The sequence below is a fragment of the Balaenoptera physalus genome (assembly GCF_965194825.1).
Source record: "Balaenoptera physalus genome assembly, chromosome: 6".
NCBI classification, from domain to species: Eukaryota; Metazoa; Chordata; class Mammalia; order Artiodactyla; family Balaenopteridae; genus Balaenoptera; species Balaenoptera physalus.
This window is the reverse complement of record NC_138885.1, coordinates 119,504,240-119,528,211: the sequence shown is the minus strand read 5'-3', so window position 1 is coordinate 119,528,211 and position 23,972 is coordinate 119,504,240. Positions and strand designations below refer to the sequence as shown.

Sequence of the window (23,972 nt, the reverse complement as noted above, 5' to 3'; positions counted from 1 at the left end):
ATTCTTTTTTTCACTGATGCAATTTCAAGTTTTCATTTGCTCCTGAGTTTTTATCACTCCCATCAATTCCTTCTTCCCGTTTTGTTTTGTTTTTTCTTAAAGCGTCCTTATATTTTATTTTATTTATTTATTTTTTGGCTGCATTGGGTCTTGGTTTCTGCACGTGGGCTTTCTCTGGTTGCGGTGAGCTGGGCCTACTCTTTGTTGGGTGCGTGGGCTTCTCATTGCAGTGGCTTCTCTTGTTGCGGAGCACAGGCTCTAGGGCGTGCGGGCTTCAGTAGTTGCGGCTCATGGGCTCTAGAGCGCAGGCTCAGTAGTTGTGGCGCATGGGCTCAGTTGCTCTGTGGTATGTGGGATCTTTCTGGGCCAGGGCTCGAACCCGTGTCCCCTGCATTGGCAGGCGGATTCTTAACCACTGCGCCACCAGGGAAGTCCCATTCCTTCTTCCTGTTTTGATCTCTTACTTGTTGGGGGCTTCCCTCAAACGCGTGATGGTCCTTGGCTGTCTGTTAAGATCTAATTGGAAGCATCACTTGGACAACTCGTTAACTGATGGGCCTCACTGCAAGGATTTGGGGACCACGCCTCTGAACTCTGAGCCTGCCTTGGGTTCTGTAAGACAAACTGGTTTTCTTGTTCCTGTCCTAGTCACTCTCTGTAGGTACCAAGGTTGTGCTTCCTCTGTTCTGCCATGTCAGTTACCACTCCTTTATCTAGTCTTTTCACCTTTCAAACATTAAAAGTCATCTGCTGTTTATCCTGTCTTATGTATAGCTTTTTTAAAAAATGCCTTTAATTCTAATGAGATGATATCTGAAAGAAGGGGGAGAGGAAATAGATTTGTGGTCAGTCTACTCAAACTTAGATTTATTCTTTGAATATAGGTTCTGAGTTTGAAGTTTAATGCAATATAATTAACGATATTAATTCAGACAATATTTTTGATTATACCTATAATTAGAATATTATACTTTTCTACTAAGGCCTTGAGTATGAATTCTATTCAAACCACTCACCCTACCATATTGTCCATTAATGTGCAACATAGATGGAGTATTACAGACTTTTCAGTGAAAGTCATTGATTCTTAATAAACGTATCCAAAACTTGTGAAAAGGGGGAAGAAAAAAGTGAACTTCAGCTTTATTCTCTTTTTTTTTTTTTCATTTATATACTTTTATTTGGGAATGTTTAAATCAATACAGAGAAAACGAAATTTCAGAGACACTGAATATCATTAGTTTGGATATCATTACTTTATTATAAAAGAAACACGGAAATTATTTACAGGATGAAAGATTTCAGAACTTCAGTGGCAGCTTCACGTGATGCCATTGGGGGAACGGGCAGCTTCACGTGATGCCATTTCAATAGTGACTTATTTTAGTCGACATATTTTCCAAGAATGTCACCATCTCTAAATAAGAAATAATCCTTGTCATCTAGAACTACTTTGGTGCCTCCATATTCTGGGAGAAGAACTTTATCTCCAACTTTCACACTAACTGGTTGAATCTCTCCACCCTTTCCTTTAGAGCCTGATCCAACAGCTACTACCATTGCTTGCAATACTTTTCCTTGCGATTTTTCTGGAAGCATAATGCCTCCTTTGGTTACAACTTCGGGTGCACTTCTTTCAACTAATACTCGGTCAAAGAGGGGAAGAAACTTTCTAAATGCCTGTCCTGCCATGACTCGGGTTGCCGCACTTCGTACTCTCGCTCTCTCCAGCTTTATTCTTTTAATGGGTTAAAATCAGAGGCAGTAGGCACAATGGGAAGAGTCATTGGGTGGGGGCAGGATTTCAACAGGTACTTGACCTTTAATGATAAGCTTTGAGGGTTGTTACTTACTAGCCTCCTAGGTATGATTATTTTCTAGTCTTCACCATTAAACCTGCAGTCTACTAAGCAACCTTTCCCCTTATAAAGATTGTAAAAGTCCATGTATTTTGTCCTTAGTGCTGAATGAAGATAAATACTCTTCTTCAGTGACCAATTGAAATAATACCTATGAACATTAAACTGTCAGTAGTGTTTTTTGCTACTTGTTTGTTTTTTTTGTATTTGCATTTTATACTCTTATGTGTGTCAGTGCAGTTTATTGAGGTTGTGAGCCAGCAATGGTAAGGCTTTAATCATAAAGGACAGTTATCTTAAATTTTCAAGCAAGATGAGAGGAAAGTAATCTGCTGGCAGCTAACATATCTAGGCTTTGCTCAGAGGCTTCAATTCTGCCATCCTTTAGTGAACACTAGATGCTGGAAAGTTTGAATAGTTTCAGGAGTAGGCCTGTGGAAGTGTTTCTTTTGTAGGATCGAGCCAGTAGACTGTAAGTTGCTGATACAACTTAAATGAGCCCCCATAGGACTCTAGAGCACATCTAATTAAAAATTTTAAATGTTTTAGCAGTAATATTTCCAAAGACAAATCCATATACATTCATAATAGAAAAAAAAGTTTTTAATAGAGGAAAACAGGATAAATAGCACCCAAAGCTCTACCAACTAGTCTATATTTTGGTACATTTCCTTACTATTTTTATTCCCGTCATATATATAGATTTTTGGTCAGAATTGACTTTTATTACGTGTAGTGTATGTCATATTATACCCTAATAGTAGTGACCTTAAAAGATAACCTGCTTCGTTTAGAATCAAAGTATTTGAATGAGTGAATTTTCATTTTTCATGCTGTATCTGTTTTTTGAGATTCTAAAATTACACATTAACCAAATGGCTTAAGGACCATATCAGAGTTTTAGTTTAAAACATTACTAACTTGAAGGAGAAATTAGTCTTCCAAATAGTGATACTTTTCAAATATGTTACATCTAGAACTTTTTGTTAATAAGGAATAAGTGGCTTTGCATAAAGCATCTGAAACAAGCAAAATGGCGTTTTATATATGCCATTTGGATATTTCTGATTATTGGATACTGGCAATTTTTATTTAAATGCTCTGTATTTTAAAAAGCATCAACTAGATTTTCTCCCTGCCTCACCTTTCATGTATTTGTGGAGGACATTGATGGGAGAGTGTGACAGCATGGTGAAAACTATTTTATATTAATAGGAGGAAGGAAGGCTCATCTGAATTAGTAAACAAACAAAAACCAAAAACAAAACCCAGCTTTAAAATTGTTTGTATTCTGTGGTATTAAAGAATGCTACTCTTCCTTCCAGTGGCTTTCAGTGATTGGGATTTGGTTATTGGCCTTACTTTAAGGAAGAGAGTTGTCCTAACATAGTTTAGGCCATTTTAGTATTTGACTATTGCCGTGTTCATGGGCTCTTCACAAATAAATGGATACTTCTAAAGTGTTTTAAAGATAGTTCATTCTCTAGAGGGTCTCAAAAAGTTCTTTGTCACCTATCCAACACCACTGTAGATAAATTCTCACGAATTTGTATCTTTAGTAAGATTTACCTCCAGTTGTAACTGATCTTAAATAATTTCTCAAACACTTGTTGAATCCTAATTTGTCCCAGATTCTGTGCTCAGTAGCTGGAGGTAGGAGAAGAATCTTCTTAACCTGGAGAAGCTTGTTTACTTAAGAGGGTGGTACTATGCAAGCAGCTGAGACCATGGAACAGTTGGTAAATTAGATGTGTGAGTGTGCAGAAAGTGAGAAGTTTTGTGGTGTGCCTGCTGGCAAAGGGATCCTAGAGGCAGATGGGGTCAAGCTTGCTGGGACAGGAGGAAGAAAAAGGCATTGCAGGCAGAGAGCAGCATGGGTGAGGCAGGAGTGTCAAATAACACGTAGAACAGAATTAGTACAATTTTGAAATGAATGGCAAGTATTCTCTGAGCTTCTCACTTGAGTAATGTAATGGTAGTCTTACTTAAACATGAAGTGAGAAGTTAAATTCTCAGAGTTGTTTTATCCGTTTTTTTTGGATGCGAGAGAATCTTTAAGCAGTACCTTTTTGTCCTCCAGATAAGGAAATTGAGGCCCAGAGAGACTTATGGCCCCCAGCTTTTTAGTGATAGAGCAGCCCTGGCATGCCCAGCCTCTGATTGGAAAACGTTTGTTTCGTCACACTGTCTCCTGAACTAATACATTTATTATTGGTGTTCATTTACTGCAGTGAAATGCTCCTACATCGGTATTATATAAAGCATTACGTTTTATTGTAGTAAATGAATAGAAATAGGAAATCTCAGCTGCATTTCATTGCTTAAGGAAAAAACCCTGAAATCTTATTCTAAACTTTTTACATTATTATAAAGGTAATTTATAATGGGTGCTTGCCAGGTTTGATTATAGGTACTATATCAAGGCAGCATTTTATAACCCATTTCTCAAAGCTCGTCTGTGGAAGTCAGAGTATAGAGGTTTCCCATAGAGCTGCACATGATATCACACTCAGGCAGTTCATGGAGTGTAAGAAAAATCTTAATGCTTTATCGTTTGACATTTTTTATTTTATTTTATTTTATTTATATTTATTTATGGCTGTGTTCGGTCTTCGTTTCTGTGCGAGGGCTTTCTCCAGTTGTGGCAAGTGGGGGCCACTCTTCATCGCGGTGTGCGGGCCTCTCACTATCGCGGCCTCTCTTGTTGCGGAGCACATGCTCCAGACGCGCAGGCTCAGTAATTGTGGCTCACGGGCCCAGCTGCTCCGTGGCATGTGGGATCTTCCGGGACCAGGGCTCGAACCCATGTCCCCTGCATTGGCAGGCGGATTCTTAACCACTGCGCCACCAGGGAAGCCCTCGTTTGACATTTTAACCAAGGAAAAAAACACACTTTATAGGTTTAACTTACTGTGACATTTTCTTCTATTTCCCTTCCCCTTCAGGTATCTCCAGGGCAGCTTACTAAAAAGTATAGCTCATGCTCAACAATATTTCTAGATGACAGCACAGTCAGCCAGCCTAATCTTAGAACCACAGTAAAATGGTGAGTACAACTAGGTTGCCAAGGGCTGAGTGACAGACCCCCTTATCGCTAAAAGCATCCTAGCCATACATAATTTCATTCATTTGAATTGTCCTTTTCAGTGATCAGGTTAAAAAACTGGTGTCAACTATAGATTGATTTCAAGGACCTAAATATGAATTTTCAGTTTCCATTTTAATCTTAGAGCGCATGATAGAAGGGAAAGCCAGTTAGCAAATAAGAAATCCCAGAAAAAGTATAAATCTTTATTTGACGCGTTTCTGTTGTTAAGCCATTGTTGAACACAGTGAGAAAGAGAGGTGCTTTTGATTGGCTGTTTCTAGAGACAATTATTTCTGTATGAGTTGTAGTCCTCAAACAATGTGCACTACTTTGGAAGCTGCTCTTAGAAGAAGGAACAGCTTGTCCCCTGCTGGCACCAAAGCGAATCTGCATTTAAATTTAATTGGATTTTGTCAGATTTATCCCACTGTGCATTTTTTTTTTCTGCACTCTTTCTGTATGAAATTTTACTTCTCCTTCCTGTCCCCCAAAGAGGGGGAGAATATATCAAACCAGTCTTAAGAAATACACACTCAAGCTTAATTTCTTTGTAGATGAAATTTGTTCAACTGAGGTTTTAACTTAGTAGACACATTTAATTTTTGTTTATATATATAAATATATCTCCAACACACTGTATCAATCACAGCAGAGAACAATAAAAGAGGTGAGGTTTTGGAAACATGGCTGTGGTCAGGCTTATACTTAAGGAGACACGAACAGTGTCATGATGATGGAAACTATTCTTTAATTTCTGGGAGCACCTCATAGTCCACAATTGGAGATGCACTTTCAAAACATGATGAACCTTTCAAGCTTATTTAAGAGAAAAAAACCAAACGGGATGCAGAGCTTCTTGCCTCCTCCCTCGCGGTTGTCCACGAAACATTAACATCTCCTTAGGATATGAATGTTGATTTTCCAGAACACAGTTTGGCAAATGCTATTTGAAAATATTAATGTCCTTATCCTTAATTTTATTTGTTGTCTTAATTTTATAAGCTAATTGTATTTTTAATTGGTTTTTAATGTGCCAGCTTTTTTTTTAGCTATTTAAATTATCAGTAACTTCTACTTTAATTAAAGACAGCAAGTTCACAGTCATAATAATGTAACTTTCCTCTCTTGCTTACAATAATAGTTGCAGTCAAATCATGTTTCAGCAAAAACTGAGCCCCATCTCTAAAGTCCTGAGTTTGGGCACTTATCACATAATCACTGAATGTTTTTCTTCAGCCAAGACACTGAATCTGTGGGTACAAAAACCACTCTACTTTGGCTAGAGTCGCAGCTTCTTTTGAATTCAAAAGAGTCTGATGTCCAGTATATAATTCAAAAGTACTTTGAAGGTTAACCTTGCTCAGGGACTTCCCTGGTGGTGTAGTGGTTTAAGAATCTGCCTGCCAACGCAGGTGACACAGGTTCGAGCCCTGGTCCGGGAAGATCCCACATGCCGCAGAGCAATTAAACCCGTGCGCCACAACTACTGAGCCTGTGCCGTAGAGCCCGCGAGCCACAACTACTGAGCCCGTGTGCCACAACTACGGAAGCCCACGCACCTAGAGCCCGTGCCGTGCAACAAGAGAAGCCACCACAGTGAGAAGGCCGCGCACCACGACAAAGAGCAGCCCCCGCTCTTGGCAACTAGAGAAAGCCCGCGCGCAGTAACAAAGACCCCATGCAGCCCAAATTAAGTAAAATTAAATAAAATTAAAAAAAAAAAAAAAAAGATTAACCTTGCTCAGACAAGTAGGTTTCATCCTTTTTTTTCCCGACCTAGTCTAATTTTTGGAAGTACAGTAAATTTTAATTTGCTCTCATGAAGTTTTAGAAATGATCATTCATCACATTCATTATTGGTGAAATAAAGGTTTACTGAGAAAATTAATAGGGCCAATTGGCTTTTAGGAATGATTTTGAAAATGTTTATGATGGGGTTAGTTTTCAGTGGGGTAGTTGTTCTCAGTGGGGTAGGTGAGCCTTATTAGAATCACTTATGCAACTTTTCAAGATATATGTTTCTGGATGCACAAAGTCCACCCGCCTGCCCCCGCCTCCAAGACACAGTGTCTGTGTGTCTGTCTGTCTGTCTGTCTCTCTCTCACCCACGCACACACACCTGTTGACAAGATGGGGAATGATGTGAAGCATGATTATATGGACAAAAGCATCCCGAGTGATTCTCCGATCTTAACCCTAACTCATTCATCCCTAAACTTTGCTGCACGCTGCAGTCATCTGGGGATCTTTAAAAACAGTCCTGATGCCCAAGTCATACCCAGTGCCGGTTAAATCAGAACATCTTGAAGCAGAAGCCAGGCAGTTTTTAAAGCTTCTCAGATGATCCCAGTGTGCAGCTGAGCTTGGGAGCCACTATTTGGTTAGAGGGCAGGAGAAAGAGAACTGCTTCTGATAATTAGTGGGACCTTAGGTAAGTCAGTTTTAAGCCTTGGTTCCCTTATCTGTAAAATGGGTTGTTTAATTAAATGTCATCTACGGTTCAGTGGTCCTTTCCATCATAAAACTTCTAATGCTGTGATTTTAAAATCAATTTGAAGATGAAACTTTGAAGCACTATAGAAGTATCCATCTTTGATGCTAACGGTGTTACAGGCCTTTATACAAGTGCTAAGATTCTATAGACCTATTCTAAAATTCAGATTTGCCTTCCCTCAATTATTTTGAGTTTCATTTTAGACACTGAGAGCAAAGGGGAGCATATAACTTAACCAGAGAACCCCTTTGTTGCCTAATATACAACATCTGTGAATAACTTAGGAATATAGTAACTTAAAAAAGACTACCTAAGGACTTGTATCTATCTGTTCGTTAATACTTTATTTAAAATAATTTGGAAATACCTGTCATTAATAGGATACTGTGTAGTATTATGCTGTCTTATTAGCACTGCTTATTTCAGGATAGCTAGACCTATCATCAGTTTTGTGGCTATAAAATTTTGCTAATAAATTTTCTAATAATTATGTAAAAGTGATTTGAAATCATTTTGGTATAGAGCACTTTTATTATTTACTTTTAGGGAAATAATGGAAAACGGATGGGTAGGTGGATAGCGAACTAAATCAACTGAAATGCAGGGGCTAACAAAAAAAACCACACCCCCACACACACCCCCACACACAAACTACTATATGGCTTAAATTTAAGCATGTGTATAGATAGATATAACTTGTACAGGACAGAAGGTTTTGTGGGTAGAAGGACAAATGACAGGGGAAATATGTAATAATTTATATAGTATAATAATCAACCAAAACATGCCTTCTAACAGCATATCTAGCATTTTGGGTCTCCTAATTTTGCTAAAAGCTGAAGAATCTAAAACAAGGGGGAAAGCACCCATGTGGTACTGTTCTGAATTCGAGGATTTCGGGGCCACTGGGCCTCTGGAAGCTCTTCCCTCCTTGCTAACCCCTTTTTAAAAATGTCTTCAGGCCTGATATGATAAAAATCAGTTATTACAATGTATTTTTTTTCCTCCACAGTATGACCTTAGCAATATATTACCACATAAAGAACAGGTGAGCTCTTTTAAAACCTATCTTGTTATTCCAGCTAATTAATTTACAAGGTATCAAGTTTAGTGTTAGGTAATAACTATAGATGTTACTGGCATAAGCTTTTATTATTAGAGTGCTTTTATTACAATATAGAAGTGAATCATTTATTTTTATCTTAGGACCCTTAATTCTTAGGTTACTGAGCATCCCGAAGAGTATTTGTTTATATGGGTTATATTGATAATTTACTGTATTAGAAATTGAAATTGAGAATTTAAAAAATTAAATCCATTGTATGTTAAAACAGGGTTTGCCTTAGCACTATTGAAATTTTGAGCTAGATAATGCTTTGTTGTGGGGTGTCGTCCTGTGTGTTATAGGATATATAGCAGCACCCTTGGCCTCTACTCACTAGATGCCAGTAGCACCTTCTTCCCTCCACATTACGACAACCAAAACTGTCTCCAGCCATGGCCAGAAGTCCCCTGGGGGACGAAATCACCCCTGATTGGGAACCCCAGTGTTCAACGTAAGTCATTTTTTTTTTTTTTTTTTAACTTTTATTTTTTTTTTTAATTTTTATTTATTTATTTATTTTTAATTTATGGCTATGTTGGGTCTTCGTTTCTGTGCGAGGGCTTTCACTAGTTGTGGCAAGTGGGGGTCACTCTTCATCGCTGTGCGCGGGCCTCTCACTATCGCGGCCTCTCTTGTTGCGGAGCACAGGCTCCAGACACGCAGGCTCAGTAATTGTGGCTCACGGGCCCAGCCGCTCCGCGGCATGTGGGATCCTCCCAGACCAGGGCTCGAACCCGTGTTCCCTGCATTAGCAGGCAGATTCTCAACCACTGCGCCACCAGGGAAGCCCCATTTTTTTTTTAAATGAAAAATAACTATTTTCCACAACAAAAAATATTGAGAGAAAAGTATCTCCTTAATAGAAGACAGCTGATTCTCATATCTATTCTGTCTTCAGTCATTTGTTTTGAAGAAACAATATGAAGAAGATCCAGCCGCTTGCAGATATATAGTTGGAAAAAGATGTATTTTTAAAGCCTTCAGATAATTTGGTATATTCTTTGATACTGTACCAAAAGTCTGCATGTGCTAGTTTCTTAAATTAGTTAAAATGGAATTCTAAATCATATCAATGAACTTGTAATAAATACTATGTTAAATTAATACCCATTGATCTGTCATGCATACTGAGTAGATCTTTTTACCTGTACCTGACTTTATAATATTATACATTGGTCATTTGGAAAGTATTGGTTCACATTTCTTTAGACAGTGTCAAAAACTCACTTTTGTTAGTATCACCACCAGTCTTACCAGAAAAGTCTTTTAAGTGTTGAGAAGTTGTCAAGTTCACAATCGAAGGTAGAAGTTTTCCAAAACTCCTGATATTTTTAGCTTGATGGCTTGAATTTTATCATTGGCAACAAATAACTTTAGAGTTATTTTCCTTGAAGTGACAGGCTCACTTTGTTCATTTTTGAAAGAATGACTGTGTCAGTTGTACATTCAAATAACGATGGTGTTCGATGAAAAAAGTGTTTCAAATAAAGATGGTGTTCTATGAAAAAAATGACTTACCGCCAAGTCACAAGTGCTTTTCCTTAACACAGCCATATTTCAGTATGTAAAAGTGCTTAATGCATGCTTTCCACTTATTCAGAATATTAAAAAAGAAGGACCAAGGTTTAAGAACACTATTAATTTTTACTCTTTTATCAAGGATGTTCTTAAAGCAGATTTTTTAACTGCAAGTGGCAGTGAATAATTGAATGACTTCTAATTCAGTTTGGTACCACTGCCTTGATTCATGCTCAGAAACCAGCAGTTTTACCCACTTTTGCTTTTATACATCCATAGCAAATGTCACACAATGTGAAGGGCAGGTAGTGTCTTAGTATTCTTATAAAAGCAGTTTTGACCTCTTGGGCCTCCTGAAGGAGGGGATAGGGGAGAATCCCAGAGGCCTGCAGACCACATTTAGAGAACCGCTGTTCAAATGAGCGCAGTGTATTAGTGTGGTGAAATTTTAAATTAAAAAGCCTGGTTTCTTTTAAAATAAAAAGACAATTACATTTTTAACTCAAACTATTTAAAAGAGACAAGAAGAAATACACAATAAGGATATAAAGAACTAAAGAGAAAAAAACGGGAAAAAACCATGAATCTCATATTCACATTGATTGAAGTGAGAAGAATTTATTGCCCACCACCACTGCTTCATAAAATGTTCTTGCATATTCCAGTGTGAGGTTAGAGGGGTGAAAATATATTGGTTTACTAGCATTGCCTGTTAGGGAGGGTCAGTGCTTATAGAGGCAACTCTGGCTGGTTGTTGTAGAAAAGATTTCACAGAACGTGATGTGCTGAGTAAAAATAGGTCAGGAAACCTTTCTAAGGGTGGAATCCAGGAGAAGAATTTATAAAACTGTTTGCTTCGTTGAAGGTTAAGCTTCCTCTACCCCTCTCTCTACTCCTAGCAGATATTTTACTAAGATAGTAACTCCTGAATTAATTTTTTAAATGCACATTCTTATTTTATAGAGATGCAGATAGATCCTTGGATATTTTTGATGAGAGATTACATCCACTCACAGTAAGTGTCAGTTTTATTGAAGTGGTATTTTTCTCTTATACAGTTGTGTTTATTTCATGCTGATTTGCTTTGAAATTAATTACTAGAAGAAAATTACTTCCTCCAGCTCGAAGTCAAATTCATCTTCCTTTAAGTCTTCTTCCCCACGCCATGTTGTGTCTAGTCATTTTCCCGAAGGCGTGTTGTATAAGGGGTTGATGGATATGAACCGAGTTGCACTTTGTGTGAATAGTGAGCAGGTAAGTAAACATACCCAAGTAACAGAAAATGTATCTTTTTAAAGGATGATGTTCCATAGCATCAAACAATATAAATATTTGTAAATAAACCTAATATGATAAGGCCTCTAAGAAGAAAATTAGAAAACTGTTTACATTTTAAACGAATTAAAATGACAAAGTTTTAAAATTCACTTCTCCGGGTGCTCTGTGGCCACACGTGGCTGGCGACTGCTGTACAGGACAGCACATTCTTAGAGCCTTATGGTTACAGGACACTGGAAATGTGTTTTCAAAGTTGACTACAGAAAAGTATGACATATGGTGATCAGCAAGACTTTTGAGCCTAAAAGTATTGGGTTGGCCAAAAAGTTTGTTTGGTTAGTGAATATATTGTTCAATAAAATGCTTGGTGAAAATGAAAACTGTGTCTTTTATTTTTACTTAAAACCAAATGAACTTTTTGGCCAACCCAATAGTTTACATTTGGTTAGAATTCTGTGGGGAGGAACGTGGAAATACATAAATTTTCTGCGGTTGTGCCTGTATTTTTCTTTAATGAATGGTGGTGAGTACTGGATCACTTTGGTATTTTAGGATCCCATTGTTTATATTTAAAAGACTACAAGACATGTCACCCAATCAGAATTATTTTAAGGGGCACGTGGGCCCAAGTGTGAAGACTGCTATCTTAAGGGTACTTTTAAGTATTTTTCTTCCATGGATACTTAAATTGCATTTTTTCTCCCTTCAGCGAGAAAAGATTCCAGAGGAATACTTCGAGCATGATCCTGAACACAAATTCATTTACGGATTTGTTCATACTCTTTCTAGTGCCGCACAGCTAACTGCTGAAGGTGCAGTAGTAACTTTGGTAAGATATTTTTTCTTTCATAAAGCATCTGTAGAAATTTCTGTCTTGTACACATGGTATGGTCCTGTTTTTCCCAAATGAAAGTAGGTTCCTGAAACGATCATTAGAACTTTATTAAGAGAAACCTATCAAAAGAAAGTAAAGTATACACATTTGAGCTTTAATCATCATTATGATTTAAAACGTTGCCATTGCTTTTCTCATCACAAAACAATTGCTATTAAAGGCAGCAGGAGAGATTTCTGGTTTCTCCTTCCACACCTGAGGGGACACACGCACGCACAGTGCACACACGCACACACAGACGACGCGTGTGGTGGTGATGGGGCGGCGCAATCACTGAGCGCTCTGGTCCACAGGCAGAAACAGGTTCCGGGCAGTTTGAAGCTGAGTCCCAGACTGCACTGCCTAGGCAGTTCTGATGTGTGTCCTGACTGAGAACTACTGCCCTCAGTTCTCTGTTCCTTGGATAATGGATAATGGTGTTAACCATCCCTGCTGTCCTCTTATTGCCTGCATGTGAAGTTGCCCAGGACTAGGGTGCCAGTAGGACTTCAGAAGGCTTTACTCTAGTTAGCCTGCTAAGCTACAGCTGTGTAAGGACCTTTTTGTCATCCATTCCTAATTCCTATGGTAAGATTTTATCATTTGAATAATAAATCATATTCAAGTGAGAGGTAGTTGGGATTGTTTTACTCCTCCCTATAGCAAACCTGTAGGGGGGAAAGTCAGCTGCGTGGTCTGCAGGGAAGGAATACTTAGGCCACTCACTGCCTGCTCCTATCAAGGCAGAATTTAGGACAGGAGGCTTGTCCTTTTGAAAAGAGACCCCTCAGTGGGTACTGGATCAGACACAGGCCTTTTCTTGGCGCTACGGGCCACTTGGAGTGCTTAGCACATGCTTGAGAGAGGCAGGAATGGTGCTTGCATATGGAGAGCTAGGAAATGCAGGAAGGAGAGTATTTGGGTTGGAAGAGGGGCATTTCTTTGTAGACAAGTTAAGCTTGATGTACCTGCGAGACAGCAGAATGGCAGTGTCTAGTAATCATTTGAATATATGGGATTGGAGCATGAATCTGAGCTAGAGGGAGGGAATTAAGTGTAGCTGTTCAAATGCAGAGAAAGTATGTAAAATAAAAAGTGGGTAGAAGATAGATCCTACTAGGGACTGTCAGCACTTAAGGGACAGATCCCCAGAGGAGTGGCTACAGTGGTAGGAAACCCAGCAGAGAACCCTAAGAGACACCAGGAGAGGTTCAAGAAGGAGAGTATGGTCCAAACGCTAAATGCTACCAAGAAGTTGCTCATGTCATAAATACCATGTCACTGAATACCTACTCTGTGTCACTTTTCTACATGTGGGGGGTGGAGGAGAGAACAAGTTGGATAAATAAAGTTCTTGCCTTTATGGAGCAAGTGTGGAAGACGTAAATTTTTTTTTTTTTTTTTTTTTTTAATCGGAGTACAGTTGATTTACAGTGTTGTGTTAGTTTCAGGTGTATAGCAAAGTATAAGTGTTTTTTTTTAATGAGTGTTTTTTAAAAGATGACTATTTCAAGTGGTGGTAAAAACCATGAAGAGAAAGCAAGGTAAAGGGATAAAGTGATTAGAGGGGCTTACTAGAAAGCTCAGGAAGAGCCTCTTTAAAGAGGTAATGTTTGAACCCAGGACCTGGCTGAACTGAGGAAGATCAGGTACGCTGGCATTACGGGCAGAGGGGACAAGTGCAAGGCTCTGAGACAGGAACTTGTTCTGTGTGTTCAAGGAAAAGCAAGGTGGCCATTGTGATCCGAGCGGGGAATGAGGGAAAGGGCATAGGTGATGAGGTCACGGAAGGACAAGGCCGTACCGCACAGGGCCTCGTAACTTGCAGGCCACGGGAAGAAGGTATTTGTTTGATGGGAAGCCTCTGGCAGATCTGGAGCAGGCGCATAAAGTACTCTTAATTGAAGAGGCTCTCCTGGCTGCTTTGGGGAGAACAGACTGTAGTCTGTTGGGAGGCAGAGAAGTTAGGCAGTGGCAGCGATACAAGTCAGAAGTGACAGACAGAAAAGCGGTCAGGGTACCAGTGAAGGTAGAGATAACAAGAAGTTCTAACAGATTGGAGCAGGATACACTCAAGTGCAGGTTTTTGGTCTCAGCGACTGGGCGTGTGGCAGTGCTCTTTCATTTATGAGGGAAGGCCTGGGGAGTGGAGCTCTGGGACGAAGAGCTCTGGGTTGTTTGTGTGAAGGCACCGGTGACCACGGCAAGAGTAGTCTCTGTAGAGTGGTAGCAGCAGGAGGCTGACTGAAGTGGGTTAAGGAGAGGATGGGAGATGAGGAGCTGGCCTCAGGCCTGAGGACGCCGTCTAGGGGCAGTGGGGGACAGGCTGGGGACATGGAAGCATTCACACTGGAGGAAGCCTCTGACAGAGAGGGAGAAGTTGTTCAAAAAGAGACTAACTGTGGGCACAGTGCTCTGCAGATGTGAGGTGGGATCAACTTCATTCATAGGAGAGTTAGCTTCAGTGAAAAGAAAGAAATCTCGCTTCCTCCGAGACAGGAGGGCAAGTGGGATAAATGAATATCGGCACGTGTACCAAGTTTGCCAGTACAAAGGTGAGAGGAAGTTGAGAGATTGCCAGTGTCGTTTCAGTGCCTCTGATGAGTCCCATAAAGTAGAGTTGAACCTTGCGGGGAGAGTCGTTCTTAGGGTACTAGAGAGTGCTGAGTTCTTTGGGGAATGGGAGCCGAATTTCACTAAGAACATATAATCTCAATACCCGTGTTTGAAAACACAGTAGAGTTTGGAGGGCATGGGCGAATCTGAGCTGTCAATCTGATAACCCTTCAGAGAGTAAACAGACTCTTTCAAACTGGACATTTTTCTTTTTGTCAAATGGCATATACACTCTTCTACAGAGGTAACAACAAATCACAGCTTACCTCTCTAATCTTTGCTCAGCTGTTAACTCCATCCAGTTCTTTGTAGGGTAGACATTTGATACATGTAAAAGAAACCGTGAAATCATCTCACAAACCGGCAGGTTTAGAGGAGCCCCAGGGATACAGACACAGGCAGGTCTTCCCACCTTAAAACCAAAAGAATTGACTAAGCTGCAGATTATGTAAGACAGAAATGAATAATGAAATGATAATGGAGATGTGAAAAATTGGGGCTATGAAAAGGACTACCCTTTGTATGCATGTGTGTTCCTTCAAAAGGCACTAAAATATGGGAATACTTGACAGTTGTAAAGCCCCTTTGTACTGCCTGTCCTGCTGTGCCACGCAGCAGCCACTGGGAGGCTCTCTTGACCACCAGTTTTTATCTTCAAGTTCATGCCACAAAAGGACTGGTGACTGACTCTGAAGAGAAGGTAAAGATGTGCTCAGTCTTACCAGAATTTTACACACTCAAGCGTTATGTAAAATCGCCATGCAACCACCACCAGTCTTGTAGTTAACATTGCACGTGATAGGCACTCAAGCATTTACTGAACAGTTGAAGTCGACACTGGGCTGTATGTGCTGCCCTTGACAAGTGGGAAGGTAATAATACAATGCGTGTCTTTAGAATGCCCTTTGCTGAGATGTCCTTTCATTCCTGTGACCAAAATTGGGTTGGAAATTCACACGGGCAGAGTAGAAATATCAGACTCACAGAAATATCTGACTTACAACTGTGACCTGGCCTCTGGCCTTGGCTTGGCTGAGCAAAGTCTTTGTAGAACCTAGGAATAAAAGGGGTGTCAAAAAGAGATGAAATCTGTCATTCCTAACAATTCTTATCACAGCACTTAAACTGAACGAAAATCAAAGATCAGTGCTCTACTTTTGCAGGTTTACTTAGAAAGGCTTTTAACTTATGCTGAGATCGACATTTGCCCCACTAACTGGAAAAGAATTGTTTTGGGAGCCATTCTTCTTGCCTCCAAGTTTTGGGACGATCGGGCTGTATGGAATGTGGACGACTGCCAGATCCTCAAGGACGTTACAGTTGAGGACATGTGAGTTTGTAAGGTTACCGTGAACTTTCTAACCATTTTCCAATACCTCATTTGCTCTCATAAAGTTTACATTTTTACGAAATGTTACATTTTAAGAAAGGTTACCTTGTGCAGAGAGCTGAAATAGACATAAAATTACAGCCTTCTTTCTATCTAGCTGTAGTATAACAATTTGTATTTCCCCTCATTCATTGGTAGGTCTTGATGTGTTATTGTTGTAATATTCTGCTTGAGAAATTGAAATTATTTTTCTGGTGGTTTTTGCCAAACATTTTACAAGCTCACTACCAGAGCAACATGGTACAGTAAGTAACTTGACAGCTTTCTTAAAGCTGTCTACCAGGTCCAGTCCATTTTTAAGGGGCACATGCCTGGTCTTTGAAGCAAGTGGCCACTGTTAAGGTCTTAGGGCCTCTAGACTACTGACAGGTTATAATTTCAACCTGAGTCACACATTGTGTATTTGCTTTTGCTGGTCTTTTTCTCCTTTTTATCTGAGGTTCTGTTGTTACAGAAACTATGATGTACAGGTAGCCACATATAAAGGTTTCAGATCCCTGTGTTCCTGTCTCCTCCCCTAAAGTCTGCTGAGTTAGGAAACACCTACCTCTCAGGTCGTCCGGGAAGCATCCCTGGGGCCTCACCCAGGGCACTCAGCAAACACAGCGGCACTTTGTGGGGCCTTGAGTTAACTAGGCAGGTTCTCCTCACAGATGGCACGCTCACATTGGCATGAAACGCCAGGCTTCCAATCTGGCTCTGGTGAAGGGCCCCAAGGGTGGGAAGCAGGATGAGCCAGAGAGGTAATTCCAGCAGACTCTCGAAGTGCCCGCTTGCCAGTGAACCTGTCTTTGTGGGTGGCATTCAGGAAAATGTGAAAGGACACCTCTTGATTATATTGGACAGCAGAGGCCGATCAAGATGGCAGGCAGGGGCAAGAGTTTGTTTTTGTTACCTTTGCCCCTTACCCTAGATAATTCACAATTACCAAAGTGCATATTTACAGCTGAAGCGAGGAAAGCTGTGACTAAGAGAAGGGACCAGTGACTGTCAGTAGCTGTCAAAGTGGCTTTTGGTGAAAATGCCCACTTTGGTGATCATGTAAACCAGGTGGTCGTGGTGATATTGCTGGTAGCAATCTTAGCAAACAGTGGAACAGCAGATAATGAATTTGAAATGAATAGAAGTACTTTTGGAAGTTGCAGAAACTAAAGTGACGTTGACCAACACTATCATCAGTCTTGAAACTGGTCCCTTGAAGGAAGGAAAATTTGTAATCGTGAACACCATCCCTGCCATGATGGCAGCTGAAATTTTCTCAGAATCTGCAGCTGAGCTGACTGGGGCTCTGGTTCCAGGTACAACATCCGAGAACATGCAGGGAAACGTGTGGGTGTTCATAGACATTGAGCCCAGGAGCATTGGCGGCACTGTCCAGCTATGAAGAAACTAATTCTAAACAACGCTTTTCTGTGTAGAACGGAGAATCACCAGGAGTTATGTTTATAATAGGCTGCTTTTGTTTATGATCTTTGGGAGTTGGAAAGCATTGCAACAAAGTGTTTAATACACATTTGTTTCATCCCTCTGCTGTTGACTACTATTTGTAATGGTCTCATTTTGAGTCTGAATTGAAAAATTGCTGTCTATCAGCTTTTCCTTAAAACTTTCTAACATCTCTGTGTCTTGTTAAATATATATTTCCCTTCAAAAGAGTAAGTTAAACTGAGCAGCTGCTGTTCAGACAGTTTGCTGCGCCTGTAAGTGGTAGGCTCTTCAGCCACCTAGCCATTTACAAACAGCAAAAAACACAGAAGATGCATATTCTGTAGGCATAATGCTTTTCTTCAGTGATTAAAGCTCTATTAATAGACATGTTAATCCTATGAAGTACTGTATTTCCACACAATTAAAATGTATTAGTGGAGAAAATATAAAAGGGATAGTGAAGTGCATTTATTCCTGTAGTAAATTAAGTCCTGATTAGCTGATTATCAAAACATTATCTGATTTACATTTCTATAGACTTCTGGCCGTATGAACAGGAAATTAATTTTGGAAGTAGGTTCAGTTAGGTTTAAAGTTCAACAAATGAGAAACCTCATTTCTGCTCATACTCTGCTCTCCATACAGGAGAACATGGAGCATTTGTTGATTTATCCAATGGATAAAATATTAACACTTGAAAACCAAGAAACCAAATGTATTGTAAAATAAGCCACTTGCATGTTTGTTTGGGTATTTATCATTTTTATCTAATCAACTCTCTAAAGTGATTGCTGTGAAAAGTGGTAAGATTTACTCTAACTTTATATTTATTTACTTAAACATTTGGCAAGCAAATGGCTGGATATGGTCATATAGCAGAAGCCTGCTCCCAGCACTCTACTTTCCCACTTCATTGAATTCGCCCTCTGTGGGCGTGTGCAGTCTGTCCTGGCAAGGGGCGGTAGGTCTGAACATTCTGGGCTGCTCTCCTAACACCGGGGGCAACAATTGCTCTATCAGAGGTCGTATCGTAAAGTGGGTTTAGTCTAGCTGAGACATAATCTTACTGCCTTCCTAAGCTTAAAAAGTGCATCCTGTCCTGTCATGGTGACGACAAGTCACCCTAGTAAGGTTTTAAGGTGAACAGAAACTTGCATTATGCCCTTTGACACAGCCCCATGCACGGGGTGGGGGTGGGGGTGGGGGGGATTCCCTTTCCCATCGAATGTAGCTTATTTATTTATTTACTTGAGATGAATCATTGTTGCCTCAAGAGTTTTCCCCCATCAGAGATAATAGCAGTGGCTCTCGATGGATCCATTTGTTGCCGTGGTGATGTGCCCACTCCTTTTGTTGGCTCGTCTCTACTTCAGTAAGCCCCTTCCTGTCACCAGCCCGGTGAAAATGTCTGCAAGTTCTTCAGAGCTAATAAACAGCATACATCATTCCTTTCAACTGATCACTAGAGCGGGGCCTCGTGAGTGAGTGTGGAGCATGAATCATACAGCTGCACTAATGGAACTCTGAAGAATGAGCCCCTGAGTCAGCAGCATGAGTGCATAAGAGGGCCATGACCTCTTCCCCCTTGTCCCAGACTCAAAGTGCTGGGACGCAGAAAGGACCACAAATAGCTGTACCTTGTTTGAACATTAGGGTATTAATCCAGCTGGGTAGCCATTATTGGTTTCAAAACAGTATTTAGAGCCATCCTAGTAGCTCAGAATGGTATTTTTGAAGATAGCCCAGTTGACTAAAATTGTCCTGTGTTGGTTTTGTCTTCTCCTCCTCCCCCAGGAATGAGATGGAAAGGCACTTCGTGGAGCTACTTCAGTTTAATATTAATGTTCCTTTCAGTGTGTATGCCAAATACTACTTTGACCTTCGCTCCTTAGCAGATGACAACAACCTGAATGTTCTATTCACTCCTCTTAGCAAAGAAAGAGCACAGAACTTAGAGGTAAGGCTGTGAAATCACTAACTGGGGTTTTCTGTCACCCACCGAAGCCACACCTGTAGCTAAATTATATTAAGCAGTGATTAGGAAAATGGAAAGCTGTTAACAGTTTGAAGAGCTTATTGACCCGTTGGCATCATATTTCCTGTGTCTTTTATGGTTTATACAGGGATCCCACATTATAAAAAAAAAAATTGTCTCTTCTGTAACCATAATTCAGAATACTTTCAATCATATTTAATCTGTTCTTAATGGTTTTCCATTTGAACCTCTACACTTACATATAACCATACATGAATAATTTCTTAAAATTGTATCCCTAATCAGATGTACCTACATAATCTACTTACCACTCTTAACTGTCTGTTTTTTTTTTAATAATTGATGTTTTGGACTATTTCTACTGTCTTGATATTTTTAATAAATAAATAAATGTATTTATTTATTTATGGCTGCATTGGGTCTTCGCTGCTGCACGCGGGCTTTCTCTAGCTGCGGCGGGCGGGGGCTGCTCTTCATTGCGGTGCGCAGGTTTCTCATTGCAGTGGCTGCCCTTGTTGCAGAGCACGGGCTCTAGAGCGCAGGGTCAGTAGTTGTGGCGCACGGGCTTAGTTGCTCCTCGGCATGTGGGATCTTCCCGGACCAGGGCTCAAACCCGTGTCCCCTGCATTGGCAGGCGGATTCTTAACCACTGCGCCACCAGGGAATTCCCTCTTAACTGTTTTTTACTCAGCTTGCAGTTCGTGTGTGTGTGTGTGTGTGTGTGTGTGTGTGTGTATGTGTATCACAGTTCAGTCCCATGAGTTTATTAGACAAAGCATCCGTGGCTAACCTGAGAGACCTATACTTGGAAGGTATAATGTGGATTCAGATACTGGATGTAGAAAGTACATGAGTTTTTAATATAAATGGTAACGTACATGGAACAACGTAATACTTATGGCTTATGATTTTTGGTGGGTATACAGCAAAATTCACAACTGAAATGAACACATTTAAAATTGATACTTTCTGTTGTACCTTGGTGGTACTTTAGAATAAGATGTTTTTCTACCATAATTTATGTACAAGTGAAATAGCACCTTTCAGCGCTTGTCATTAGACCTCTCCTACCTTCAGCACATACCTACCTGATTAAAATTTTCTTAGAGTATGTAATAACTAATGAAAACTGAAGAGAAGTTGAATAGCTGAGTAAACACTGATTTTGCCCAAGTGTATGTCCATTACGTTTAAGGATCACGTGTGTAGGTAACAGATGATATTGCTATTAGGAGCCTATCATTAGGAAGCCAATTTTTAAGTAACTCTAAGTTATTAGGGCAAGTTACCCCTTGCCCCAGCAATCTAATCATAGCCCTTAAAGGTTATTACCTTAGGGAACTGTCAGTTAGTGTAGATATCAGCTATCCAAAGTAGCAGTAACTATGAACTATCTAAACGAATGGAGATGTGTGGCTTATCAATGATGCTTTTTTTGTTTTTTTAAGGTCCGAACATTTTTTTCCCCCCTAATTATACCTATGTTCTACCTGATTGACTTTCCTAGGCCATTTCCAGATTGTGTGACGACAAATACAAAGACGTGTGTAGAGCTGCTATGAGAAGGTCTTTCAGCGCTGATCATTTCATTGGTATTCGGCGCTCCAATGCCATCCTCTCTTAAGGGAGAAGTGAGGGGTTGTAACATCATAAACCCCTCGAAACAAAGACTGGAGAAATATCACCTCTCCTGCTCAGAAACCAGCAAAGTTAGTATTTTCACCTTAAAGAAAGACATTGAATTCAAGAGACTCATGGACAAGCGAAGATTATGCTCATAGGAAAGAACGGGACCTCGTCAATGTAACACGCTCTTCTGTCCTTTTTATTGTAAACAGAGTTACAAAAACCACTCCAAAGCTAAAAGCTCCCAATCCACGCACAGATATCTGCTCCCAATCCACGCACAGATATCTGATAGCTGTGAGCTATGTGAGGTTTTTTAATTAATAGTTTAAATTTTTAGACTTTAAAGACACTAGCTATATAACTTCTATGTTTTTCTTACCTCACTGTCCCATACTGCTGCATATTCCTTTAGAATCAGTGCACTATTACCATCAAAAAATGGGACTCCAAAAAAAAAAAAAAGTAAAAAAACAAAAAAAGAAAAAAAAACAAAAAAACAAAAAAACAAAACAAAAAAGAAAAAAAAACAAAAAAGAAAAAAAAAACAAAAAAAAAAACAAAAAAAAACCATGGGACTCCTAACAACTCATAAAGCCAAACTTCGGAACAGACTGTTGTAGCATCGTTAGGTTTTGCAGGGTTCTTCCTCCCTACTATATCATTGAAGCTGCTAGTCATTACTGGCAATCAATTTAAACCAAAAAGCTGCTGAATAACACATGTCATCCAAATTCTTTGCAGGCAGTACTTATTAGCATATTAGCATGTTTGCGATCATAAACAGAGAAAGTAGGTTATTTCCTTCTATTGGGTCCGTGCTGCATTTCTTGTTAACTATAATGGTGCTTCTGATTTTGTGATGATTTTCCTCTTTGTTATATACTTGTGTTAAAGGATATTTTCATAATTCCAGCCAACATGGTGGTCCAGTAATTAACAAGCCGGTGATGAAATAGAAGGTGCCCCAAAAGTCTTAGAACAATTTTAAGCTTTAATATAGTGTGCTTGGATACTCCAGAACAGTGTTGCAGAAGTATAAATGCTAGACTGGCAAAACATCACTTGAAACTTTAATCGAATTTCTTCTAAACTCATTTACTTTTGTACATTTTAAACATTAAGCTTTTATTTTTTTATTTTTTATTTTTTTAAATGAATTAATTTATTTAATGGCGTGTTGGGTCGTTTCTGTGTGAGGGCTTTCTCTAGTTGTGGCAAGCGGGGGCCACTCTTCATCGTGGTGCGCGGGCCTCTCACTGTCGCAGGCTCTCTTGTTGGGGACACAGGTTCGAGCCCTGGCTTGGGAAGGCCCGTGAGCCACAATTACTGAGCCTGCGCGTCTGGAGCCTGTGCTCCGCAACAAGAGAGGCCGCGATAATGAGAGGCCCGCGCACCGCGATGAAGAGTGGCCCCCACTTGCCACAACTAGAGAAAGCCCTCGCACAGAAACGAAGACCCAACACAGCCATAAATAAATAAATACATAAATTTTTAAAAATAAAACAATAAACGCTTAACGTTTAAAATTTACAAAACTAAATGAGTTTAGAAGAAATTCGATTAAACTTTCAAATGATGTTTCGTAAGTTTGTGGCATTTATACTTCTGCAAGTATCAAAGCTTAAAACTGCACTAAGACTTGAGGGGATACCTCCCCTCCTCTTTTTAAAATAGTCCTTTGCGGGGGCTTCCCTGGTGGCGCAGTGGTTGAGAGTCTGCCTGCCAATGCAGGGGACACGGGTTTGAGCCCTGGTCTGGGAAGATCCCACATGCCGCGGAGCAACTAGGCCCGTGAGCCACAACTACTGAGCCTGCGCGTCTGGAGCCTGTGCTCCACAACAAGAGAGGCCACGATAGGGAGAGGCCAGCGCACCGCGATGAAGAGTGGTCCCCACTTGCCGCAATTAGAGAAAGCCCTCGCACAGAAACGAAGACCCAACACAGCCATACATAAATAAGTAAATAAATAAAAATTAAAAAAAAAAAAAAGATTCCAGGTGAAAATGTTTAAAAAAAAAAAAAAAAAAAAATAGTCCTTTGCAAGGCTGGGCTGCTTACCTGCTTGATCACCTAAGTTTCTTTTTTCTAGATTTGGTAAAGGAATTATGAACAACAGTGTTAATTCACATGTAATAAATTGAAAAGAACTGGACCCTAGTAGTAGTGACAGGAGAGTAAGTGATACGAAACAGCTTTTCTATCCTGTGTGTTAACCTGGCTGTAGGTGTCTCACTTCAAGTTCCATGTAAGAGGAAACATATAAACCTTAGGAACCCTTACCTCAGGCTTTAAAAGGCAGGGAGGTCCAGTAATCAGTCTTTTTGGAGATTGGTAACGATGTCACCTAAACTTGAAATATTAAAAAAAAAAAAAAAAAAAATTGTTCTCAACTATGTGAAATCTTTCTCCTCCTACCTTCTCAAATGTAATCCTAGGAATTTTGCCTGTAAACAAAGCATTTCTGGGCCAGAAGTACTTTCTCTCTTTATAGCAAGGCTTCACATTATACTGAGTGCTGCAGGTTCCATCATTTTTAAGGGACAGAGACATAAATGATAAATTATGGTATATAAAATACTACAATCTACCACCTCAAAAAATATTGTTTATGGAGTTTGGAGCTTGGAAATTCAAGTACTGATTGCAGTTTTATTTTGAAAAGAATGCTACAACTTATGTGGTTTTTCTTCCTCATGT

General features: G+C 39.9%; 1 protein-coding gene and 1 long non-coding RNA gene across 4 annotated transcripts in view; one reads left to right on the top strand and one right to left on the bottom strand.

The window, feature by feature from the left end:
- The first annotated feature begins 4,724 nt into the window (after positions 1 to 4,724).
- LOC309662890 (cyclin-Y-like protein 1) overlaps positions 4,725 to 23,972 on the top strand; it is a 187,288-nt gene continuing 168,040 nt past the window's right edge. The window contains exons 1-7 of one of the 3 annotated variants that reach the window (XM_082466120.1): positions 4,725 to 4,905; positions 8,454 to 8,489; positions 11,028 to 11,079; positions 12,052 to 12,171; positions 15,996 to 16,162; positions 19,445 to 19,607; positions 21,154 to 22,064. In XM_082466120.1, coding sequence (XP_082322246.1) covers positions 8,455 to 8,489; positions 11,028 to 11,079; positions 12,052 to 12,171; positions 15,996 to 16,162; positions 19,445 to 19,607; positions 21,154 to 21,270 — 654 coding nt within the window. In that variant the 5' untranslated portion in view covers positions 4,725 to 4,905; position 8,454 and the 3' untranslated portion in view covers positions 21,271 to 22,064. Of the gene's footprint in view, positions 4,906 to 8,348; positions 8,490 to 11,027; positions 11,080 to 12,051; positions 12,172 to 15,995; positions 16,163 to 19,444; positions 19,608 to 21,153; positions 22,066 to 23,972 lie in introns of those variants that run through there. The other 2 variants (XM_082466119.1, XM_082466121.1) reach the window with 2 other exon arrangements.
- LOC309662894 lies at positions 12,169 to 15,980 on the bottom strand. The gene is made up of 3 exons (XR_014265046.1): positions 15,398 to 15,980; positions 15,099 to 15,136; positions 12,169 to 12,262 (listed from the first exon to the last, which is right to left on the bottom strand). It is a non-coding gene; the product is annotated as an uncharacterized lncRNA (long non-coding RNA).